The 19,231-nt window shown below is 38.2% G+C and overlaps 1 protein-coding gene across 2 annotated transcripts in view; it reads right to left on the reverse strand.

Moving 5' to 3' along the window:
• The window catches only part of LOC127436390 (signal peptide, CUB and EGF-like domain-containing protein 1), a 105,597-nt gene that overhangs the window by 52,986 nt on the left and 33,380 nt on the right, over positions 1-19,231 (reverse strand). For both annotated transcript variants that reach the window (XM_051690495.1, XM_051690494.1), the window contains exons 5-6: positions 8,908-9,033; positions 2,900-3,016 (exon numbers count right to left, since the gene is read on the reverse strand). In XM_051690495.1, coding sequence (XP_051546455.1) covers positions 2,900-3,016; positions 8,908-9,033 — 243 coding nt within the window. The remainder of the gene's footprint in view (positions 1-2,899; positions 3,017-8,907; positions 9,034-19,231) is intronic.

The raw sequence follows: 19,231 nt of genomic DNA on the forward strand, positions 1-19,231 counted from the left end.
GAATATGAGGGCTACATTAACTGTGGAATATGTTGTTAATTGTGGTTTCTCCTCGTATTTCTGACATTGATATTTGCTGAAACAGATTTTTCGTTTTCGTTATTCTGGAGGCACAAGGTGTCAAGGAATTGTTAAATGTCAAGCACACATTTTGCAGCAAAAATTAAATCAATACAAAACACAAACATTTAAAGAATTGAAAATAAATCAATATAGCCCACTAACAGACAAAAGTCCTGTAAGTCTATCAGGAAATTTTACGATACACTCAAGGCTGATTGTGCGCACATATTTTTTTTTCTCCCCTTTTTCTCCCAATTTGGCATGCCCAATTCCCAATGCGCTCTAGGTCCTCGTGGTGGCATAGTGACTCGCCTCAATCCAGGTGGCAGAGGACGAATCTCATTTGCCTCCGCGTCTGAGACCGACAATCCGTGCATCTTATCACGTGGCTTGTTGAGCGCATTACCACGGAGACATAGCATGTGTTGAGGCTTCACGCTATTCTCCGCGGCATCCCATGCACAACTCACCACATGCCCCACTGAGAGCGAACCACATTATAGCGACCATGAGGAGGTTACCCCATGTGATTCTACCCTCCCTAGCAACCGGGCCAGTTTGTTTGCTTAGGAGACATGGCTGCCTCACTCAGCACACCCTGGATTTGAACTTGCAACTCCAAGGGTGGTAGTCAGCGTCTTTACTCGCTGAGCTACCCAGGCCCCCTGTGCGCACATATTTTAACATAATATAGAGGATATCATTATTTAGTTGAAATACTTGTGCAGAATTAGCTAAATGCAGTAATAATGTTACATTTATATAGCACCTTTCCAGAACTCAAGGACACTTTACATTATCAAATGTAGTACATTTTAAAAGAAAAATAAATAAAAAGAACGAGCACGTTTCAGTTTCTTCATATCACATAAGCAGGGATATTCTGAATAGATGTACACTCTATAGAATAAAGTCTTAACCAGATAATAACCTTAATAGCTGATGTGGATATAAATGTGGTCAACTTTAGGAGACAGATAGACAAGCACCACTGTGAAATCATCACTTCAGTAAAACATTTATACGATGTAGTATCTTATTTAATGTTACTCTCAACAAGCTCCAGATGCACAATAAACCATCCGATAGCCAAACCCATCCGATTTAAAATCACACAGTCCGCATTTTTATTCATAAGGTTTTCACTTTAGGAATATTGGCTTCACATACTCATAAATTTCTTGTAATTTTGGATATGTTTATTTAAAATGTTGCTTTATTTTGGATCATTTTTCTTGGATAATAAGTCAATCTAATATTTTTTTTTTTCTATTATTTGGATGAATTTGTTATTAGTTTTGAAGTCCTTTCTGAATACGGTATTCGGCTTCGGGAACATTCCTATGGCCAGGTTACAGTTCACCAAACCTGAACTTTCGTATGCAGCAGAATGCAAAAATTCTTTGCATGAGCTTGCGTTTCTGGTCTTCCATGTTCAAATGCGTTTGAACGGAAGTGAACGGAGCCCAAAGTCTAGTGTGACCGTACCATAACCATAACCATAACATTGTGCCTAACTTATCTTTTTGTGTTCCATGGGGGGAAAAAAGTAGTCATATGGGTTTGGAGCAACAATAGGATGAGTAAAAGATGACAGGATATTCTCTTTTGGGAATTCAACTTTTCCTCCTCCATTTCCACAAGGATCCAGTTCTTTCACACATGCCACATTTGCTGGGAAGTATAGATTCGTCTATGAGACAAAAGGGCCAATCTGTGTGGTGGATTGTGTTCGAGATTTCCCTTCTTGAACCCAATGCACTCTCTCACCACAGCGCTCAGGGATCCTCAGTGCGGAAGGCGCGATATGGACCATTCAGCCGGCCTACAAAAACTCCTTCTGACAAATAGGACATAATGTTTGTTGAAACAGCCCTGCACTCATAACCCTGGTAAAGCCCAGACCGCTACCCCCGTCTCGCTCTCTTCTCTCTCACTCTCTCTTTCTCCCGCACTCTCATTGAGTAAATACGATGAGGCCAAGATTTGGTAGTGTGTGCGTGGTGACTGCAATGGACTCAACCACTTCTTTACCAGTAAAACTTAACTTTAGAGAAGCTAGACTTGCATAAAAAAGGCATTACCCTAACTTAATTGAATTGTAAAAAAAAAAAAAAAAGTTTTTTTACAAGTAATTTAATGTCTTTCATTCATATTAAGTCAGTTTCATTGAGACAAATTTAGTTTGATCAAATTAATGTACTATAGATGTTTTAACTCAACTTTATTAGATTACTCAAACTCGATTTACTAAGGTTTATTTCATTTTTTTTTTATTTTATTTTAACTTAATTGTATTATTCCTCAGTACATGCCAGGTGAGCAAGTGCAAGGACAGTGAAATTGTTGCACTGTCAATTTAACAGCAACTGCTTATACAGCTAACCCACACTCAAATTAAATATCATTTCAAAGTGAAAGTCCACCCTCAAACTAAGCACAAGCGCCATTCTTCTCCACAATGCTAATCCCCAAAACTAAAGCATAACAGACACTCTTTTCAAATACAAATATAACAGAAAATTAAACATAAACATAACTCTTAATTTCAACACTTGTTCTCCTTATCAAGCCCCATGCAAAGCATGCTGGGAAATGAAAATTTCCAGTTTCATCAATGCTATATTAACACCAAAATAAGTACTCATGTAGTCCCAAATGGATAAGGTAAACTCCCATTTTACAAATTTAAATGGATAGAACCCAGTAAAATCAAGTTGTGACAAAATGTTCAAGAATTGTGTTGCTTCAGTTCATTTTAAAAATATACTGTATTCAGGTTAACCTTAATGTATTAATATTATGTGATGTGTTTGCCGGTGTGTATGAGACTCACCAATGCAGGTCTTGCTGTCCGAATGCAGGGCATATTTCTGATGACATCCGCATACAGGCCCCACGTCTGTGTCATCGCAAGTGTGTTGGCAACCACCATTTCCATAGTTACATGTCACTGGCAATACACAGGAGTGTTGAGAAAAGTGTACTAGCATGGAAACCCCTTTATCCAGGGTACACATATATACACAAACACTCTTAAATAGTGGGTCATGATCCAATAATGGGTCGCAGGTCTCTTCTGAGCATCCCCGAACAGTAGTAGTTTGAAATTAGTATGTCAAAGGTGTCTGAATAGCATACTATTTAGATTTTTAAAGTATGCATGAATGCATGTTCTTTTAGGCTAATATTTCCCATATTACCATTAACACTATGCAAGATGATTGGTTTGCGTCACTTATTTGATGCAGTATATCACAATGCAATTTTATGACGTAATATTATGATGTACAATATCGGTGTATTGACTTACTTCAAACTTAAAAGTAAATACATTATCATTGTCAGTGCAGTACATACTTTCTGTACTTAGTAGAAGTATTCAGATTAGGAATCAGACTCTGTCTCTTACATACAGTATAAATGCACACTTGCTTATGATGTTAAAAAAGCTGATATCTGTGACAGCAAATGGTCAAATGTCATCAAGAAGTCTCAAAGAGTTACTAAGAACTCCCACCCCATATTTTTAGGTGTCAAATCCAATTAAAGCAATTTTGTGCACATTTACAGTAACATTTATTATCAAAAGCGACTTACAAATGAGAAAAGCTCTGTATGATCTCACTCACTTCTTCAGCAGTTACACTTGGTTAAACTTGTTTGGTTAGACAAAGAGACTATTCTAATATTCCACTCCCAGTTCATGATATGATACATTGATGAAAAGGAGTTTCAAGGACTTTGGTCAATCTTATTCCATCTCTTATATTAAAAATAGAATAACGCCAATTCACAGATGAAAGTTCTCCAGATGTTCAGGCCAGAACCACAGCACTGTAACTAATACATCCCTGACAGTTCGGTGGCAGAGGTGGTTTGTTTTAGGAGAGACCAGTATTAAAGGACAGACCTAAATGAATCTGTAAACCTGTTGTTTATCTCGGATTCAGTTTCTCTTTGACATTAATCCTGAGTCTCCATTTGTGGCACAGAAAGGAAAAACTAAAGGGGTTTTCATACCACTTGAAAAGAATCTAAACAAGTGTCATAAACTTAGATGAGATCAATTACACATGCTGACATGATAATTTATAACAAAAATCTAAATTAATGCTAATGTGGCCATTTTAAAGGTGCCCTAAGCAATTGTGACCTTCTCCATCATTCTGAGTCTCATTGACCCAGAAACACATTTAAATCTTTGCAATAAAGTAATAGAAGAAAGCCTTAGCTTCCTAATAATATATTATTTTTCAACTCCAAACCATTTCAAGACATAATCATTTAAAGGTAGTAGTTCACCCAAAAATGAAAATTCTCTCATCATCACCCTCATGATATCCCAGGTGTGTATGACTTTCTTTCTTCAGCAGAACACACTTGAAGCAAAATAGAAGAATACTGCTTTGTAACAACCAGAGCCCTTCTATCAAGGAGACCCTGCAAAGTTAGCAAAAAAAGCATAACGCCGTGTTCCCATAGACATTAGGGCATAGGGCATAACTTAATGAACTGGCAGCCTGTCCACTAATCTTCAACATGCTTTACACTCAACAATCCTTTTGGAGTGAACCATGTGTGGAGTTTACGACGATAAACATGGCTGGTTTTTGGGGGGGGGGGGGGATTTTTCCCCTTTTTCTCCCAATTTGGAATGCCCAATTCCCAATGTGCTTTTTAAGTCCTCATGGTTGCGTAGTGATTCGCCTCAGTGGCGGAGGACGAATCCCAGTTGCCTCCGCATCTGAGATCGTCAACCTGCGCATCTTATCACATGGCTTGTTGAGCGCATTGCCAATAAGACATAGCACGTGTGGAGGCTTCACGCCATCCACCGCGGCGACAACGCTCAACTCACCATGCGCCCCACCGAGAACGAACCACATTATAGCGATCACGAGGAGGTTACCCCATGTGACTCCACCTTCCCTAGCAACCGGGCCAATTTGGTTGCTTAGGAGACCTGGTTGGAGTCACTCAGCATGCCCTGGGATTCAAACTAGTGAACTAGCGAACTCCAGGGGTGGTAGCCAGCATCTTTACCACTGAGCTACCCAGGCCCCCTAAACATGGCTGTTTTTTAAGAAAAGTCACAGAAGATTTTGCGACATGTAGGTGTCAGTTTACCTCTCTCCCCATTCATATGGTGACGGCGATATTTTGAATCAAAACCTGCAAGTGCATCCTTCGTTTGACAGTGATGAATAATGTCTTTATTAAGTTCAACACCTGCATGTACAGCTTTTGAACAACTCAAGGTAAAGCCATTTTTCCAACCATGTAAATACCATGGTGTACATCAATGCACCACAGTATTACCATCTGATACTATCACAATACCATGGTCCTGCCACAGCAGGCTATTTAATTTTTTTGAAAGGTAGCTGTTTTTGAGAAACTTTAACTAGTGCTGGATGTGTTATGTGAATAAAGGCCCAAACATGCTCTACGCAAGTACGTGAACACAGACACATCTTGCTACTCGTCGTTGCGTTGTGAAATGTGTCAGAGCGCAATTCATAACCTAACACAAGTTTGCGCTGTATTCTCAGCGCTGCCGCAAGGGCCGCTACAGCGGATTTTCTTTTTTCCATCAACAACTGTCATGGTGGAGCAGCAATTTGAGGAGAAACTTGCCAAACAAGTTAGATTATACAAACATATTTTTCGGTTGTCTTTTTTGCAAATCTAAAAGCACACTCCTCAACTGTCAGCATGTTGATCCACCAAATCCGGTTTTGTGGCACCTAAAAACTCTATCGCCCCCTTGTGTTCCAAGGTTTGTAACCGCCCGAGCAACGCAAGAGCACATGTAATGTATGTACAACGGGACCACACGTTGGCCATGCGTTGGCGAAGCACTCACGTCTGCGTTTTGTACTTGCGTGAAGTATGTTTGGGCCCTGAGAATTTTATCGATGCTTTGTAGCCTGTAGTTACATTAATTGCAACACAATATATATACTTGTGAAAAGGTAAAAATTATGCTCCTAAAGTCACCAGAATTAAATGCTTTAGTGCCGTTTTTGCAAAAAGTTTCTCTCGGGGGAGCATGTCCCCAGACCCCCAATAAGGGTATTCTGTTTTGCTGTACCTGTGCTTCAGACAGTACTGTAAAAAACTGAAAACACCCCTGAAAGAGTGTTGCCTGTTTTATTGAGGCTGCAGCGTAGAGATTTCACTTCTGTTGTCACCACATGCAAACTCATATTAATAAAATCGCTTGGGCATGCCAGGTTTTGCACATATTTAGTGACCAAAGCTCAGCTCCCCCGTCATTGATTTAGCACCTCTTCAGCACCAGCAATCAAAATTCACTGGCACTGTCCCTGGCTCAGTAGGTCCTTAAAATGCAAGTGGATGGTGATAAGACCTTTGAAGTAAAGGTCTTCACAGGTCCACACAAACCCAAGGACCCAAGACCCAACCCGGGTTCGGATCCACGTTTTATACAGTCAGCCGGGTCCGGGTCGGGACCCATTCTATTGCTGCAGGTCCCGGGTCTGTTTAACATTATGTGTAATACCTGAGTCAATCAGAGAAGACCTGGCCGTGATAAGACAGCACTGATGATGATGGTGCTGTGTGTGTGTGTGTGTGTGTGTGTGTGTGTGTGTGTGGCGGGTGGGCGGGCAGGAAATAAAGTGAAAAACGGAGCGGAGCCACAACAAGCTGAGTGATGTCAGAGGCAAAGCGGAGTTAAGGCACACAGTAGCAAATTAGCAATGCTAATGTTAGCTGCCGTGGCAATGAACGAGCAATTGTTATTATAGTTCAAAAGGGCAAATAGTCGAAGTTATCTTATGTGAGATACAAAAAAAAGCTGATTCTAAACATGTCGCGTTTGTGATCCGTCACCATGACAGCAAGTGGACTTTTGAAGCTGAAATAATAAATGGATTAGCAATGCTGTTTCAATCAGCAACAGAGGAATCACAGAAAATATGGATTTTGTAAAATGTATTTTGCCAACTTTCTTGGCAAGGAGGATGGATTATATGCGTCACAGCCAGGCACAGGGGAGAAGGCTACTAAAGTTACATTAGGTAAGACACAAAGTTTTGTTTTCACAACTTGTAAATTAACTTCAACTTGCAATCAGCTGTGAAATCGGTGTCGATCGGGTTTGTGTCTCCCGGCCGGGTCCAGGTCCCAGCTTTCAAATAATAGATGGGTCTGGTTTGGGTTCGGGTAGTACATTTCCAGGTCTCTTTGGGTTCGGGCATGAATTTTTGGACCCGTGAAGACGTCTAATTTGAAGCTCCAACTCCATTGGTTAAATAAATGTCTTCTAAAGCGATACGATTACTTTTGGTGTGAAAAAGATCTAAATTTAAATACTTATTAACTATAAACCATCGCTTCCAGTCTGCAGCAGTATGCGCGTTTACGAGAACGATGAGTTCACGTGGTCTCTCGTGTGACGAATTTGCATTGGCATATTACGGACGTAATCTCACCTTTTTCTCTCGGTTGAGACATCCAGGATAAGCACACAAACACACCATTGTGAGTAAACAAACAGATACAAATACAGATCTAAACCAAAACCAACATAGCTTCAGTACAGTGTTCCTCCTACTCACTTGTATACAGCGCTGCTCTTCCTGGTGTGTTGCACGTGCGTCAGTTCTCATGTGTCTCACATGCACACCGCTGTTGACCGGAAGCAATGATTTATTTTAAAAAGTACTTAAATATTGATCTTTTTTGCACCAAACACGATCGTATTGCTTTAGAAGACGTTCACTTAACTGCTGGAGTTGTATGGTTGCAGTTTATACTGACTGTCTGTGATTTTTGGAGCTTCAAAGTTCTGATCACCATCCACTTGTATTTTAAGGACCTACTGAGCTAAGATATTTTTCTATTTTTCTTAAAATGTGTTTGGTGAAGAAAGAAAGTCATACATACCTGGGATATCATGAGGATGAGTAAATGATGAGAGAATTGTCATTTTTGGGTGAAATATCCCTTTAAATTTTGTCTGAGACTTTCCTTTTTAAATGAAATAAAACTCAAAATATGTTTCTGGGTCAAAGTGACTAAGAATGATGGAGCAGGACACAACTTTTGAAATACAAAATGAAATACAACGAGATGAAGAGTCCAGTCATATCACTGGCAAAGAAAAAGCTATTTTTATTCTACATAAACATGGTATTTACCATAGTATGGCATTGGTAAGCAAAAACCTTTGCTTTTGTGTGATGTTGTATCTATGGTGATAGGTGTCAGTACAAAATCCAAGACAAAGTTCGTATCAGTAAAATGTTAAGATGAAAAGATAAGATAAAAAATTACTTAATGCACTTTTATGGGTTAAATATTTGACAAAAATACGTTTTTCAGGAGTGTGAAAATAATTGTGGGCCAGAGTTAGGGGCCCTTAACACTGAACGTGTCTTTGCGTTCTGTCTGTGCTATTTTTTTAATTGCTGATGTACACACACACACACACATACAGTATGTGCCAGATGGATGTCTTTTTATAGCCGTTGCACCATGTCTCGCTATATTTTCTGCATGCTGCACCATAAGCGCTGCATTTTTTAAATATCAGGTCAAGGTAAAATATTTCAATAGCCTTAGCTCTGCGTAACAATGTCAGTTTTGAAACAATGGACCAATCAGATGACTCTGGGGGTGAGATAAGCATATTACATATGGACAAGTATACAGTATACTGTAGGGTGTTTATATTAGCAATGTGGTAGTTTAGTTAATGCACCCATAAGCACGCATTCTATTCATTTTCTTTGCATTCCGTCTTACTGTTCTTAATGCAGGAACATGTCCCCACAGAATGAGATTCAGAGGATTATCGAAGTTGGTACATACGTTTGCAGTCGCGCTGATTTTCTGCCAGCTCAAATCCTGGGCGGCACTCACAAGCCACCCCGCCTTTGGGAGTCTCTCTGCAGATATGCGCACAGCCATGGTCCTTATTCATACAGTTCATCCCATCTGCCCAAAGAGAGAGAGAGAAAGACAGAGAAACAGTGAAGAAACTTAAGTTACAGTCCCATTACAAACACTGAACTGACAGCATCCTGGATATAAGCGTGTGATTTTTATGAGTGGTGTAAATTAGTTTAATGATTCTGTCACAGAACCTTTTTTAAACACAGAACAACACTGACATCTCGGCTGACCTATGGAATCACACACAAAGACTCTCTCCACGGACAACATGTTCAGCAAACATTCACAATCCTTTCTCTTTTTCTCGATTTCGTTCTCTGATTGTAAAATGTTTCCTCTTACCTCTATATTTTTACTTTCTGTCTTCTTTCTTTTCTCTCATGAGTGAGTGATGTTACAGTACAGGTTTGAGGAGTTTAAGGCACATTGCACAAAACATGAAACTCTTTTTATACTGTTAAGCTACAGTTTTACTCAGTAGGAGTACAGACATTTGATTTGTTTAAAACAAGCTGCTTTTCATGTTAGGTTAATTTAATGAGAGAAAATTATGTATCTAACATATTTAATAGATTTCACAACAAAAGGGATTTGTGCCTCTAATGCTTTAAAAAAAAAAAAAAGTAATAGGACACAAAATTGTACCATGCTCGTGGGAAATGCTGGTACCATATTAATGGAAAGTTATTTCTCTGAACAGTAATCTAACAAAAAGGCATAAAATGCCAGTCCACTCTTTTATTACTTTGCTTTTCTTTCCTGTTTCGTACTTCTCCTCTGATCTCAAAACCAGAGCAAAATGTAGTTATCTAACTAGACATCTTTTACCATCCTGAGTGAATCCTGCTCTTTTCCTTAACAAAACGACAACATACAATGGCTGAATAAAAGAGACAGACCAGGGGAACCCTAATGGACATCCTCCTCATCTTAAGGCAAAACAATGAGCAAAGAATGTGTGTGCACACAAAAGCAAGTCTCTGTGGAAACATGGCAGTTTCTTGCATCTCTGCCCCTCTGCAGCCTCTAGAGAGATGCTGAGTGCTCTCAGGCCGGAGCAGAAAGAGGGCTGCTTTTCTGTTGGTGACCCACGGGACACCTTGATGTGCCTAATTAACATGCATTCTGAAGAAAGGCCATCAAGAGATCTGCCACATTTCACACCCAAGAGTGTGTGTATGTCATGAATGTGTGGTAGTATGAATAAAGAGATTCATTCAGTCTGTCCTGAGTGACAGAATTTTTTTGTCTGTGATTGACTGATTGTTCCATATCCCATCTGCTACAATTAAAAACTTATTTAAATAATTGAAATACAAAATTGAAATACAGACCTTGAAAAGGTTTATTGCTTCTTGAACAGGTTAGCCAAGCCTTCAGGCTACAAATCCTTTTCAAGTTTCAAGAAGCTTTACATTGTCAAAGTGTTTGTAACATTATACATATATATTTACAAACAAATACACTCAGCTGAAAAATAATTAAAATAAATTAAAACACATTTAAACTTTAAATTAAATAAAATAATTTTATACCAATAAAATGTGTCAATTAAAATTAACACAGTTTACAACTAAATAAAAATAAAATAAAATAAAATGTTAATATAAATTAAATATAAATTAATATAAATTTAATTAAATTACAATTTATTTATACAAATTAAATTAAATTAAATAATTTTATATCATTAATTTAATATATTAGGAAATTAAAATTAAATTAATAAATAAATGACAATAAAATTAAATAAAAATTTAATTTGTATTTAATTTAAATATAAATTTAACTGAATACCAGTTTATGTTTTATCAAATTAAATTAAATTAAATTATAGTTATACCATTAATTTAATATATTATTAAATTAAATTAAAAAATAAATTAAATAAATAAATTACAATTAAATTAAATATAAATTCCATTTGTATTTAAATTAAATATTAATTAATATAAATTTAATTAAGAGTTTTAACAAATTAAATTACATTAAATTAAATTAATGTTGCCATTTACACATTTATTAATTTTTTTCCAATAAGTCTTTTTTTCTTTTTTTCTTTTTTATTTCTGGCTGTCAGTGGGAATCTAGTTAAAATAGAATAAAGTACAAAGGACAGGAGAAAGTTCTGCTGAGTCACCAAATGTTAGGTGAGTTTTCACTGCACCTGTGTTCCACATAAGATTCCGGCACAAGAGATATACCGACTCCATCTGAATGTATTGCATCAGTCCCTATACTGCCGTGCTCACCACCTCTTAAACACACACCTCTACATGCACACTGTCCTAATTATATCAAGCGATCCACATGAGAGGGAGACCATAAAGTTACAGTAATACTAGTGTGAGACATTTGATTGAGCTGCCCAGGGCTTGGTGCTGTTTTAACCAGAGGTGTTGGAGATCCAATAAGACCTTTGGCCTGACTGCATGTTTTAAACACACACTTACAGCTGTTGGTGTGCTCAGCAAAGAACACAGAGAGAAAGATAAATTTAAGTGACCCCTTTCAGCTCTCTCTGTCAGTGCGGCACTCAGCATAGTGAGAGAAAATGGGAATTAGGGGAAAAGTGTGTATGTATGTATGTATGTGTGTGTGTGTGCATGTGTGTTTGTGTGTGTGTGTGTGTGTGTATGTGTGTGTGTGTGTAGGGGACAGCAGTTACATGCACTCATACATGTGCCAGTGTTTAATATCAGGCACAAGTATACACTCAATGTGCTCTGTTACTCATAAACCCACCACTTATAAGAAGTGCTTTAAAAGCCCCAAATGCAATGTCAAATGGGAAGCCCCCTTTCAAAGTCTAACATATAATAATTTATACAACAATTGCAGTTCAGCTTGACACAACATTTCCTCTGGTCCATCAAAGCAGCCGAGCTCAGCTCAATGTCCATAGATGGAGATCATAGGATAGCATTGGCCTTTGTGGCTCGGCATATCAACATAATGTGGACGAGATTTAAATTAAAGAGCTCTTTACAGCAAAGCACTGTTACTCATTTTGTCTGATAAGGTTTTAAATGTGAATTATTATTATTATTTATTTTTTACATTTTTAAATGTGAAAAGGCCTTTACATAGAAGTCTTAAAAGCATAGCAGCTAAAAAAAAATTAAATGTAGTTCTAAGGGTCAGAAATAGGTTACAAAATAAAAGAAAATATATTTTGCCAAAAAAAAAAAAAAAAAAAAAAACATTTTAAGTGGACCTCAGGAAAAAGAAAAAAAAAATCATTAAAAAAATGAATGATGACACATTTAACAGCTTTGGCTGATGGGAAGTAACACACACATTTTCACAATAACTGTAAACTCCTGGTCACTTGCATTTGTGGCAAAGTTTGCATGAGTTAAAATGTTTTCTGTCATTTTGTTAACGAGTGAATGTAGTCTCTGATTATATAAAAAAAATACACCTATGCATATACGCACATACATACGTTTCCACAGGCCCCCATTTTCCCATCTCTTGTAAATGCCATTTTAATTTAAATCTGTCAGACTTTCAATCTCTCTCCAAATGCACAATGCTATAGGTACTAAGCCATGAATTTCAATGAGGCTCTTTTTTCACCAACAACCATTGATGTCCTTCAACTGAAAACAGCCTTTTTCAAAAAACCCTCCCCAATCTCTTCTTCAAACACAATCTTGCTTAACAGCTCATCGCAAGTTCTCTCTCTCCCTCCCTCCCTCTCTCTCTCTCTCACACACACACACACACACACACACACACAAGCTTATTAATTTCGCTTAACATTAAAGTGGACCCTTTTTCTGGGCGGCTAGCCCAGTGACCCTTAATGATGTCACTGTGATTGGAGAAAGAGACAGGATTTGGGTGTCTGTGCATGTTTCCATTCTCTTCCAGTCTCTCTCTCTCTCTCTCTCTTTCTCAAGCAGCACTGTGCAAAGAACTGGTGACTTTTAGTGTGGTCATACATTCAAGCAAACACACACACACACAAATACACACAAGCTTTTAAGCCTCTATCCTGACACAATCCAGCTGCTTTCTTTAGTGAGAGGAAATAGATAGCAAAAGTAGAAGATAAAGACAGAGAGTTGGAGAGGCAAGGTTAGAGAATGTGCTAGAACAACAGTCAAATTATGTATACACAACATCACTTTCAAAAGAGCTGCTGGAAAGACAGAGAGAAAACTATAAAGAAAGAGCAAAAGAGGGAAAGCAGCAGCTCCTGAAGGTTATTTCACCTCAAAAGCTAATATTTAATCACAGTATTTATATTCAGCGGAAGATGGTGGTAAGACCTTCAGTGCCCACTCGCTGTCAGCACCACAGCAGTATACAGTATGTGCATGTATTTGTGCTTGTGCGTTTGGTACAGTTCAATCAAAGTTCTTTCACCCTAAAACTGGCCCAGAGAGAATGTTTTGACCATGAGAGGATAGAAATAGTTTCCAGGTCACTCAAAACACAACACTTAAAGGAGTCATGTCATAAATTACTTAATGATTGATTTTTTTTCCACTTATGATGACATTTTTTTCCACGCAAAACAGACATAATTTTGTGTTTACATGACCATTTTCCATCCGTCCTCTGATTTTCTATTAATTAAACAGCCCATTTCTGCTGCTGTGCCTTTAAGACTACAGGAAGTAAAATTTCAATGCGGCTGGCGATATGTTAATGTTTTTGCCATTTTTTTTACGGATTTCAGAATGTGCCAATTTTGCAGCTTAGTTTCAACAGATGAACTTTTTAAAGGGATAGTTCACCCAAAAATGAAAATTATCTTGTGATTTACGTACTCACCCTCATGCCATCCCAGATGTGTATGACTTTCTTTTTTCTGCAGAACACAAATTAAGATTTTAAGAAGAATGGCTCAACTCTGTTGCTCCATACAATACAAGTGAATGGTGACCAAAACTTTGAATCCCCAAAAAGCACATAAAGGCAGCATAAAAGTAATGCATATGACTCAAGTGGTTTAATCCATGTGTTCTGAAGCAATCCAATCGGGTTTGGGTGAGAACAGACCAAAAAGTCATTCCTTTTTCACTGTACAAGATTTTTTGAGAAAAAGGAGTTATATTTTGGTCTGTTCTCCTCCAAAGGCGATTGGATTGCTTCAGAAGACGGATTAAACCACAGGAGTCTTGTGGACTACTTTTATGCTGCCTTTATGTGCTTTTTAGAGCTTCAAAGTTCAGGCCACCATTCATTTGCATTGTATGGACCTATAGAGCTGAGATATTCTTCTAAAAATCTTCATTTGTGTTCTGCAGAAGAAAGTAATTCACATCTGGTATGGCATGAGGGTGAGTACATGACAAGATAATTTTCATTTTTGGGTGAATTATTCCTCTAAACTGGGAAGGAAATCCTCTGAAGACCGCCTCCACATTAACCATTTTAAAGGGTAAAACTTTTATATTTTAACGTGGAAAGAAATACTGGAATATTTAATAGAAGACCAGAAGCCAGAAATATGATTTGGTTTCCAAGTGAATTTTGTTCTGATGTGTAAATTGTTAGGCTTTCAGACATGGACTGTGTTACAGGGGTCATATAATGAAAAACAAAGATTATACTTGGTCTTTAAAACTGAAAAAAAATGCAATGCACTATGAAAACATATTGTAGCTTCCAGAACTGAAAACTTCCAGCCCAGTCCAAAAAGATCATTTGATGAAACTATGCTGCAAAAAAACACCTGTTCCAAACTTTAGTAACTTTACTGACAAAAAAATGTACAGACAGCAAACCCACAGCCTGGGTGTTATAAAACAGTTTTTCAGAACGAGACGTATTTGCAGCTTACAGTATGTGCTTATTGTACAATAGTGCAACTCTTATTTCAAAAAATCAAGGAAAAAGCTATTTCTCATGATACGACCCCTTTAAAGGCATAATTCATTCACCATTTCCATGTTAAAACCAGATTCACTAAGACTTCTAGTGTAAATACGCACACACTCATGCACTTTGACCTCTGTTGTGACCCGGCAGGATTCCACTGTCAGAGCAGGATGTTTGCAAGGGACTTGGGAAAAAAATGGGTAGAGAAAAGCTTTAGGTTTCTCTTTGTACACTTTAAGGACACAAGAAAACATCCATACACAGCACATCCCCTTTCACCCAGAGATCATTCCAGTTTCTTGCAGTTAGATTGGTGAAAGCAACGTAAAATCTGTATTATTACTGAGTGTGTGTATTTGTGTGTGTGAAGTGTGGCTTCGTTTTACCCACTTCCTCTCCACACACACTCCAAATAAACACATTTACCTCATTATGGTCATTTGGCCATGTTTGTTTTGCTGATTTTTCCTCCTGTATCTTTTCTCATGTTCTCCTACTTAGATCCAAGTATGAGAGAGTGTGACATATAAGTAAATACAAGTATAAAGAAAGACGGGAAAAAAACTGATTATCACATATGAAGATTTTTCACCAGTAATAACAGGTCATTGACATATAGAAATCTCAATGGTAGAGTTCACCCAAAAATGAAAATGTTGTCATAATGAACTCACATCATGTTGTTTCAAACCCATATGACATTCTTTCTTCCAGTTAACACAAAAGGGGCTATTTATGGCAGAATGTCCAAGCTGCTCTTATCCATACAATACAAGTGAATGGTGGCCAAGATTTTCAGTGAATAACAACTTACATTTCAGCCAGTTCCTTGCAAAAACCTATAATATGGCTTCAGAATACCTGGAATATAGCACACAAGTCATATGGACTATGTTTGTGATGTTTTTATGGTGCTTTTTTGTCCTTTTTCGGAGCTTGACAGCCCCTGGTCTCCATCCACTTTGATGGTATGGAAGACATTTTTTTAATATGTTGTTCCAAATAAGACAAAGTCATACAGGTTTGTAATGACATGAGAAAATGATCACAGAATTAGAATGTACAGTATTTGTTCAGTCTGTTTTATTCAAAGGTTCAGAGACAGGGTTTCTGTAATTGTGTAATTACAACTAAATGACAACTGTGATAAACATTATAAACAGACTTATACAAATTAAAAAGTGTAGAATACGATAAGATCAAGAAAAGGTTGTACGCTTATGTTACCATAATCTAATGTTCATATGTAGCTGTGACTGTGTGTCTCTATCTGTGGCTAATACAGTGTGTAAGAGAGGTGTGAAAAACACTGTAGTTGTGTTAAGTGTGTATATGTGTGTGTATGGGTCCTATCCCACTCGTCTGCTCATAAATCATCAGCTTGCTTTTCTCCACCAGCGCCTCTGAACTGTAGTGGCAGCATCAGGGGAGCCAGCGCATTAATGATTTTCCCCCGACAGAGAGAAAGAAAGTAAGAAAGAGTGAGAGGTAGGTAGAAACCAGTCATGTCAACCAGAATAGCCAGGACTTTGAACATGTTGTACATATGAGTATGCATCCATTCATCCATCTCTGTCTGTCTATGTGTCTATCTTTCTGTCGATCTGTCAGTTGTCTATACAAGCACACATAATTAAGGGTTATGCACATCTAAAACAATACAGAGAAATTAGGAAATGGCTTTAAAACTCTTTTTCATCATGAAATATTTAGGAAAGGTTCTGATTCATTTAAATTCCATAGCCAAAACCATTGCTTCACACAAGTCCAGAAAGGCTGTTGGCAAGGCACAAAAAAAAAAAAAAAAAAAAATCCCAATTTACAACCCACCAACATTTGCCAGGGTTTTGGTGGTTAAGAAGACTTTACAAGGATATTATATTCACAACATGTGCTGATCTTGTGCCATGTTTAAAATCCAATCAGAAGCCTGGGCTTAGTTTTCAAACTGGACCGCTCAGGCCACAGGTCACAGAATTTCAAGTAATGTAGCAAACTTTCAAGACATTCTGGACAGACAGACAGACAGACAGACAGATATATAGATAGATAGATAGATATGCCTTATAAGCCATATAATTAATGCATTCATGCATATGCAAAAATAGACCATGACAACTGCTTAAAACAATGTTCTTTCACCAACGTATGATTTATAAACTTTCTTCTTCTCTCTATACTGTTTCAGATGTGGACATACAGACATTACAGTCAAAGAGTGACCCACAGAGGTCAACAGAATTGACAGAGAGCGCTACTTTTCCACAGCAGTCAGACGGCGCCAATGTCACACACATACACACGCACGCGCACACACACGCACAACACTACTCTAAATTCAGGCCAGCAGGACGCACTGGAGAGTGAAGAATTGTAAACACACAACATCACAGATCTCTCTCACACACACATAACATAACTCTTAGACTCAGCCAATAAGCCATGGTGGTGACAGACAAACTGCAAACAAAATACATATACACATTCACATACACACAGAGATTCAAAGACACACACTATTGATGAGTGAGAGTGATGAGGGAAGGTGAGAGGTTCATTTAGGGTGAGATTAAATGTGTGAAAGCTTGTCTGTTTGTAATCAGTGTGTGTGTGTGTGTGTGTGTGTGGGGGGGGGGGGGGGGGGGCAGGTTTAAGTGGTTTATGAGGACATTTTTTTAGGTTACAAACTGGTAATTACAAAGGTATTATGCTATAAATGTGGTTTATGAGGACATTTCTAGTGTCCCCATAATTCAAATCGCTTAAAAAACATACTAAACGATGTTTTATTGAAAATGTAGAAATGCAGAAAGTTTTTTGTGAGAGTTAGGTTTAGGGGTAGGGGTAGGGTTAGGGGATAGAATCTATAGTGTGTGTGTGTGTGTGTGTGTGTGTGTGTGTGTGTGTGTGTGAGTGTGTGTGTGTTTGAGACCACAGCAGATGAGGAAGACTCTAAGGATGGTGTGTATTTTTTTGTACCACTAGAGGTCCCCACATGGCATTATCATCTGTTTATTGTAGCTACCCGACATAACAACACTGGCTTAGCCAATGGCGTGAGTTTGGGGCGGGACTACCTGTTTGACTACACAATGAATGATGGGGGGGGGGGGGGGGGGGTGTTATTCCGGGTTATCTTAAAACCTAATTTCTATGTATCACCTGTGTGGCATGCCATTGATTACCACAGATTCGAAACAGACCGCAATGGACCCCTTTAATAGACTGTGATAACACGTTTCTGCCTTATTTAGCAACTAACTATTTTTATATTTTATATTTTTTTATTATTATTATTTAGTGTCCATGCAGGCATGCAACTCTATGTGGTGCAAGCTGATAAGTTCTTTGAATTTGTTATCTGTTAGTCAGTTGGCTCGGTCTCATGTGACATGTTAAGCCAGTCCAACCAAAGCTTGTATGGTGTAAACTGATTGCTTTTTTGGCCTGTAATTAGCCAATCAACTTGTGTCTCTCTCTTTGTCTTAGATTTCAATTGTTCAGTTTTGCAGATAAGCCGATTTCACTGCAGCATGCTGCAAGAGTTTTTTTTCTCTAAAACCCACCTCCACCCCAGCTTCACATGTCTAGAACTGCTACATGGGGATTATTTGTAATGTTTGTTTGTGCAGCAGCATGTCATACATGCTCAATGCAGCATATCTTGCATTTTGTCTAATTGTGCAGCAGCAACAGCATGTCCACATGCTTTCCTCAGTATGTCAGTCTCCATACTTGCTCTGCAGCAGCAGCAGCAGCGTTAGCAGATCTAGTCCGCCAAGACCAATATCCTAACAATATGTCATACCCACATTGACATGCTAAATCTTCCAGAGAGTTCTCATGGCTGAACTCCTTCTCTGTTCCACTAAAATAAAATCATACATGTTTTGAGCGACTTGAGGGTAGATAGAAAATGAGAGAGAGTCAATTTGGGTGAACTAACCATTTAAGCAGGACAAGGAAAAGAGAAATGAAGATGACATCTAGTTTTTCCAGGCAAGAGTTTCTGATTCCTCTTCTGTTTACAGTGCGTACATAGAAGAGAGTGTGAGTGAGTGTGTGTGTGAGTGTGTACCCTGCAGTGCCATCCAAGGCTGCCACAGCACAAGAGTTACCACAAAAACATCCCTTTAGCTTGTTTACAGACAAACACACACACACACACACACACACACACACACACACACACACTACTACAGTATTTACCAAACCTTCGTTTTTGAAGTAAAAATATGACCTGCAGGTATGACCAGAGATTCACCAAAAGAGCTATGGGCTTCCCAAAAAGCAAATATGGACCATTTCTGTTTCTGTACACCTTGTTTTTCCCCCTCCTACCAGCTCTGATCATCTCTATCCCTCTACAATCTTTCTTTCTCAATATGTCCTACTCAGACCC

The sequence above is a fragment of the Myxocyprinus asiaticus genome, chromosome 47, assembly GCF_019703515.2.
Source record: "Myxocyprinus asiaticus isolate MX2 ecotype Aquarium Trade chromosome 47, UBuf_Myxa_2, whole genome shotgun sequence".
Taxonomy (NCBI): domain Eukaryota; kingdom Metazoa; phylum Chordata; class Actinopteri; order Cypriniformes; family Catostomidae; genus Myxocyprinus; species Myxocyprinus asiaticus.